At 36.0% G+C, this 7,477-nt stretch overlaps 2 protein-coding genes across 2 annotated transcripts; one reads left to right on the top strand and one right to left on the bottom strand.

Annotated features, from left to right (window-relative positions):
- Nucleotides 1-535: 535 nt before the first annotated feature.
- LOC133337458 (lipid droplet-associated hydrolase-like) lies at nucleotides 536-2,310 on the top strand. Its single transcript, XM_061545677.1, has 2 exons — nucleotides 536-734; nucleotides 1,571-2,310. Exons 1-2 carry the CDS (start codon nucleotides 536-538, stop codon nucleotides 2,308-2,310), a joined length of 939 nt encoding a protein of 312 aa, XP_061401661.1.
- A 753-nt stretch (nucleotides 2,311-3,063) lies between these two features.
- Nucleotides 3,064-6,958, bottom strand: LOC133337457 (RNA polymerase-associated protein CTR9 homolog). The gene is made up of 9 exons (XM_061545676.1): nucleotides 6,894-6,958; nucleotides 6,735-6,833; nucleotides 5,739-6,671; nucleotides 5,059-5,684; nucleotides 4,788-4,998; nucleotides 4,389-4,727; nucleotides 4,201-4,319; nucleotides 3,796-4,130; nucleotides 3,064-3,734 (listed from the first exon to the last, which is right to left on the bottom strand). The coding sequence occupies exons 1-9, from the start codon at nucleotides 6,933-6,935 to the stop codon at nucleotides 3,064-3,066; spliced, it is 3,375 nt and encodes a 1,124-aa protein (XP_061401660.1). The 5' UTR covers nucleotides 6,936-6,958.
- Between the last annotated feature and the right edge of the window lie 519 nt (nucleotides 6,959-7,477).

The raw sequence follows: 7,477 nt of genomic DNA, 5'->3' as shown, positions 1-7,477 counted from the left end.
TTTTATTTATGCACGGTGGTTCAGAAATCGCCGCAGATATTTAATTTCTATATAGGATTTGATAATGTTACCGCACTGCAAGAATTTACTATTTGTTCCCGATATCATAAAAAATTGTTGTCGTTGTAAAAAATTGTAGAATCTTACAGTTCGGAAAAGGTTCATAATTGTAAGGTATATATTTCTATTCAAAAAGATTTTTGTTCACGAAATAACGATTCTGAAATACTTTGAAATGTAGAGGTCAGTAAAGTACGTTTCAAAATCGTTCAAATAGCCGTCAGAACATGACATCAACAGCAATTTTTCTTATCAAATATCGATTTATCGGTTTGTATCAAATCGACTTATGTATCCCTGTTCTCCAACAGCTGTTAAAACGAAAGTTGGACATAACAACAACAAAATATAAAGATTTGCTCGCCAGTCACTGTTCAAAAGCCGGCCGATTATAGGGCTTTACCTATTATTAATTGGAAGATTACTGGGAAATCATTATCAAGCAGAGTTGAAAGGTTACATTTAATATAAAATGATGAAGGAGGCGTTTGTTAATATTTGTAATGTACCAACTCGTATCATCACCTATGGTGGCTGGGTGGAAGAATCTATGGACGATGTTCGAGAAGTAGCCATATGTATAACTGGAAATCCCGGTCTACCTGGCTTCTATGGCGAATTCTGTGAAACTTTGCATGAACGTCTCGAAAAGAAAATGCCCGTTTGGGTAATTGGTAAGTGTCGTCTCACAAACCTAAAGCTAAGAAAGTGAAAGCTGACTCATGTCGCTGACGATGTTGCATTCAAATCTTAATTTCTATGAGGTATTTTGAAGAAGTGTTTTTTCCCTCTGGAATATATTCAATTTTTGTAACAAATAATCTCAACTAAGAACGATTAAAATTCAAAAATGAATCGATAATTTATTGAGGATTTAGATTTTTATATATTATTTGAATCTGTACAGTAGAATTTTAGAATGATTTTTAAAAATATCATTACACGCAATACTATAGTCACAATTCTTCGAACTAGACCAGATCCCGATTTCGACGAAAGAAAACGTAACCTTTATTAGGTTAAGCGTTTCATATGCATTTTGTAATTTATCTTTAATGGACCTGAAGGCTTTGAATTCCAAGTTGAACAAAATTGAATTGAAAATATATGTGGTCTACCCCGAAAAGTGAGGCAATGTTCATAGATTTTGCCAACAAAAACTGATACTATCAAATTACAACCAATTTCAGCACTCTTTCTCAATTTTTTTTCGGAAAATACGTCTTAGAATTTTACTCCGATATTTATATGTCCATTATTTTTATGAGTTCCAAACGAAATGATATAAAATCCTTTCATAATATGGTGTTTTAAAGTTTATCTTCTTCGAAATATTGTTAATACAGATTTTTTGAATATACTTTTTATTTATTTTTATTTCGATGTAATTATTATTACTTCCAATTTTAGTAAAATACTATTTTAGCTATTAGTTGGAATCATTTTCCAGTTTATTATCTTTACTGTCTAGTATTTCATAAATTATAATATCACACTTTTTATCCTATAGGACATGCTGGCCATGATGATCCTCCCGAAAATAGCCTTCGTGAAGTACCTCAACTTAAAGGCAATGAAGAACTTTTCGATTTGGATGGGCAAATTCGTCACAAAATCGAATTCATTGAAAAATATGTCCCCGAAAATGTAAAAATCCATTTAATGGGCCATTCAATAGGAGCATGGATGGTTCTACAACTTCTACGAAATGAATCCATACGCAAACGTATCAAAAAATGTTATCTGCTCTTTCCCACCATCGAACGAATGATTGAATCACCAAATGGCTGGACCTTCACAAAAATTGGTTTACCATTATATTCGGTTTTTGGTTTCCTTATTGCCTTGCTAAATCGCTTGCCTAAACTTTTACTAGTTCTGCTAGTACAAATCTATTTTTGGTTTTCATCCATACCCAGTAATCATTTAAACAACGTATTGGGTTACATAAAGGCTACTGTTACCGAAAAAGTAGTATTTTTAGCTGAAGATGAAATGGCTCGTGTCTGTGGCTTACAAAAGGATATAATCCGCAATAATATGCCGTTGCTGAAGCTGTACTATGGCACAACTGATGGCTGGGTTCCGGTAAAATACTATAATCAATTAAAAGAACAATTTCCCGACATTGATGCTCAATTGGATACCAAGAAAATTGATCATTCATTTGTGTTGCGTCATTCGAAACAAATGGGAAACATTATTGGTGATATGATTATTGAAAATTCGGAAATATTGGGCACGAAATAAGATAGGCTGTATGAAGTCTATAAGAATAAAATATTTATGAAAAGTAATATGGCATTTAAAATAAATGAAATTATTTATTTATATGGTAATTTATTAATTTCAATTCGTTGGTTTATTCACATCAATATGACCAGCACCAATGTGAAATGTAAGAATCTTCTGCAGAATGTCGAAATTTTTTTTACAAAACGTGATCGAATACCTACTGTTTCCACTTTTTTCAGGAAAATTTAAAAGAAATAAAACATTTATAATTTTATATTTTTTTTTTTTTGCATAATGTGAATATACAATTCAGTGATATCTCGATAAAGTGAACTAATAAATGTCGAGATAGTTAATATTTTCGAATTGTTTCTCATTTTCGATTCGACCAGCATATTTACCGCTAATTCCCTAAGTTTTTTCAATACTTTAATGCCAGTTTGAGTGTTCACATTATCAAGAATTCACTGTAATACTTGTAGGAAAAAATACAGCCTCTACAAAGTTCCAGAGTAAAGTAACATTTCACCTTCAGGTCGACTTTTTTCTGATTGCTTGTCCTGGAATAGACCATGTCCACATATTGGTGTAGCAATAAAACATTTGTTTTAAATAGTGAATGTTTACACTTGTTTACATTTTATTAAAATGGATCTATACATATTTCTTTCATGAGGGGAGGGGTCTTTATATAAATATATACCAAAGTATATGTGTGTGCTTGTATATATTATATATAACTCAAATATGCGCCTATTTTCGAAAACATTACTCAGAACCTGATCCAGATCCTGAACCACCTGATTTTGATGCGGAACGTGATCTGGAACGGCTTGGCGAACGAGATCGGCTTCCTGATTTGGAGCGGGAACCGCTGCGACTGCGAGAACGACTTCCAGATTTGGAGCGTGATCGCGATCTTGAAACAGAACGTGAGCGTGAACGTGACACAGAACGAGATCCCGACCTAGATCGTGACCTGGACCGATCTGAATCGCTTCCAGAGGCAATACGTTTGCGAGCACGTTTAACACTTCCAGCACTAGCATCGGAGTCACTGCCACTAACAATGTCTGCTTTGCGTTTTCGCGGCCCAGCATTGCTGTCACTATCCGATTCACTCGTAGAGATAGTCGCTTTCGAAACAATTTTCATGCGTTGTTTAGCCGATATTTTCTCCTCCAAGGCAGCCTTCTTACTAAGTTTCTGTTTCTTCTTTTGTTTCTTTTCCTTGACACCACCACCGCCTTCTCCGTCGCTGTCACTATTATAGGCATCTTTAGCTTTACGTTTGCGTGGGGCGCTTTCTTTCTTTTTGCGTGGTGCACCCTTAGATTTCTTTTTACGTTCGCCACCACCCTCCTCGGAACGTCCAGCACCGCCTCCTTCACTACCATCGGAGTCAGTAACGATTTCATCCTTGCGCGATCTTCCGCCACCTACAAAATCCAAATTGTATTATAAATAGTCGTTTCTGTATTGCAATTATAAGGACGTTACCTTTTTTGCGTTCCTTTTCTGGTGCCACATCTAGCGTTAACATCAAATTCTTGGTCTTCTCCACATACTCTTGACGTTTGACCAACATTTGTTCGCGTGAAGCCTTTTCCAATTCCTCGCGTTTGCGACGTTCCTCCTCTTGGCGCATTTTAAAGGCCATACGTTCTTCTTCCTGTTTGCGTTTCAATGCCTTCTCCTCCTCGTCAATGCGTCGAGCACGAGCCACATGATACTGGGCCTGTGACAATAAATCCTGGCATTGATTTGCCTCAATACCAGCAACTTCAATATTGAAACGAGTTTTGTCGCCATGCACGGATAAATATTGGAAATATCTTAAAAAAATAAAATACAAATATATCTATTATTAGTAAAGCACTCCTAAACATGAATAGTCATAATTACTTTTGTGCTAATTCCAACTCATGGACAGATTGCAGTACCACTTCCAAAGTGGATTTTTCATCTTTCAAAATGTTCATTGCCAGACGTTGCAAAACAACGGCAATATTAAACAGCAACACCTTAAAATAAAATCATTAATTTATAACTTAAATTCATTTATATAAATAAAATATGATAATAATGCTTACCGTATCCTGTGGTGCAACTTTTCGAGCCTTCAAAAGCACCATTTTCGCTTCTTTTAAACGATTTGCTCGAAGATAGGCTCTGGCCAAATATTGCATTACTTCTACGTTATGATGTTTGAAGAATTTCTTCATGCAGTTCTCGTACATCTGAATGGCACTGATGTACTGCTTCTGTTCTACATAGATGTGCGCAATGTTAAGCCAAACGTCACAAAAATCGGCAGTGGCTTCTCGCACTTGAGCAAAAATATCACGTGCCTCAATCACGCATCCCTTGTGTGCTAATACGGCACCTATGCCATTCGTGGCCCAAATATTGCGGGGATCATTGCGTAATACCTAAAAAATGTTTTTAAATGCATCAACTATTTGTTTATAATAATAATAATCCTGTCATACCTGTTTGTAAATGGACAAAGCTTTTTCTTGATGCTTCCTTTCCTTATCCTTGTCCTTTGTGGGTTGATGTAATGTCTGCAATGAAAAGTTTCCCAAAGCAATAAGCGAATAAGCATCTTGGGAAGTGGCAGGATTCTTGAGAATTGTTTCAAAATTCTTCTGGCCCAAAGCAAACTGCATTTTGGCCAAATGCAAATTACCCAAAAGTGATCTATTCAAAAGAAATAAAATCAGCCACGACAAACAATAATATTTGAAATTTTAAATATACCTCGCATCTGGATTATCATTATTGATATTCAAAGCATCCTTAAAGAAATCGGATGCCACGAAAATTAGACCCTTGTCTCTTGCCATACATCCCAAGCGTAAATAGCAATCAATGTAATTGGGATGCTCCTTTAATATGTCCTTATATAATTTATCGGCCACATCGAAGCTGCTCATTGCCTCATTCAAACGAGCCAAGTTATATGTCATGGTCACTGATATAGAATCGTAATATTGCGTGTCATTAGGTGCCTCGGCTTTGGCTCTTTCCAACGCTTCCAAAAGTTTTTCTTTTGCAACCTTTAGGTTGCCCAAACGGTATTGCAAAGCGGCAACGTTGTTAAGAATTTCAGCTGGAATTTCTACCCTGACTTTGTCTGTTAAAATAGAAGATGCCGTTCCATAGGCCGCTAATGAAGCTTGTAAATCATTTTGTTCCAGAATTTGAGCCAATTCAATCCAAGCTTCCACATCATCGGGAAATTGTTCGGTGACCTTTTTCAAATGTGCTTTGGCCATATCGCGTTTTGTCTGGGAACTTGATGTGGCATATAGAGAACCAAGAATTTTCATAGTTTCGTAATTGCCGGGTTGTATTTTCAAGACTTTTTCGAAACATTGGGCGGCCTATAAAGATATATGTTTATTAAATATCTCGAACAATTACGTTTAAATACTTACATTTTCTGTATCACCCCGATATATATACATTTGTCCCAGACCATAATGAGGAAGTACAAAATTTGCCGGTGCTATTTGTGTTGACTGATAATAATATTGGAAAGCTTGGTCGTAATCATTCTGAGCATGAAAACTTCTTGCCAGTTGATAACAACTTTCTGCCCGCATAGCTTCATTTTCCGTGTTGTGGAAGGCATGCAACGCCAAATGTTGTACTTTTTGGTAGTCCTTTTTGAAGAAGAAATGATTGGCTAAATGATTGAGAACCATGGGGCTAGTTGAATCAATGGTATAAGCTTTTGACAACATTTGTACACCCATTTTGTTTGATTCCGGCTCATGTAAATTTAATTTCAAGATGGCGAGACCAATTAAAGCACCCACACAATTCGAGTCCAACTCCAAAGCACGTTGAAAAGCTAACTTGGCTTTCTCAGGGTTATTCATTTTCAGAAAACAATGACCCATACCCATGCGCACATTAGCCGGACAATTGGGATTGGTTCGCAAAGCTTTCTTGTAGAACGCCAAGGCACCACGATAGTCTTTCTTATTAAAAGCAATACACGCTTTACCCAATAGCGAGGGAATATTCGAGGGTGATTGATTTAAAACGAAATTAAATTGTGCATCGGCTTGATCCATTTTATCACCTTCCAAAAGGCAGAAATAGGCTCTACCCAACAAGTGGTTTTGGTCATACATAATGATTTTATCGGCGGCCGTATACAAGTTGGTGGCCTTCATGAAAAGTTCCCGCTTCTTATCCTTTGATTTTTCACGGTTTGCTTCATGCACATAGTGCGCGGCCAACATGTCGTAGCAACGCATTTTGTCTTTTTCCATTTCCCGGTATTCTGTATTGGCCTCATTGCGTGCCGTTTCCAGGAGACGAACAAAATCGTCGGTTTTATTTTGTTTATAATAAGCAAGCTGGAACATGAATAAAAACCCATAATTCGCTATACAATTTTTTGAGATCTAGGTTTCACTTACCGCCACATTGACCCAAGTATTAAGCTGAGAATGCTCTTGCCGCAAAATACTCAAAACTTCCTCACATTCTGGCAACTGATCGGGATGCACCTCTATAACCTAGGTGGAAAAATCCAAGTTAATTTTTAAACAAATACACATAAACCAAAGCACACAAACCTCATCGGTATCACGAAGAGGTATTTCTATAGAAGCCGACATCCTGGTTTTTATAAAATTCTCCTTTTTTAAAAGAAAAAAACCTCCAACAAACAAACCGAAATCACCACACAACGAAACTACAAAATAAAAGCAAGGTATCTATAGATCGACTATTGACCAATGCCACTAATCGATTTTTCCGTTTGTTAAACGTCGAGTTGTGCAAATGACCTAATGCCATGTTCTGACGGACATCCGAACAACGTAGTTCGCTCTCAGAATTACGTACATGAATTAACCCGTTCATACAACACTATTCATAATTCATATCATCAGAGTTTTTTATTTCAAACTTTTTGTTTCTTGTTTTACACCAAATATGTAACATATTTTAGTGAATTACATAGGGATGTAAATAGAAAAAATAATTCTCTTTCTCCTGACTATAGTATGAACCCATATCTATTTACTTTTCATTCATGTTTTCCATTTTTTCTGAAAATGTTGTTGTTTTTAATACATTTTTATATTTTCTCAATTCAAATGTCACATACTGTCACAAATAAAATTTTGGAGAATTTTTTGTTTGAGTTGCCCCACAT

The sequence above is a fragment of the Musca vetustissima genome, unplaced genomic scaffold, assembly GCF_032173495.1.
Source record: "Musca vetustissima isolate MV318-11 ecotype Yass unplaced genomic scaffold, APGP_CSIRO_Mvet_v1 utg630341, whole genome shotgun sequence".
NCBI lineage: Eukaryota > Metazoa > Arthropoda > Insecta > Diptera > Muscidae > Musca > Musca vetustissima.
This window is presented reverse-complemented; position numbering and strand designations above follow the sequence as displayed.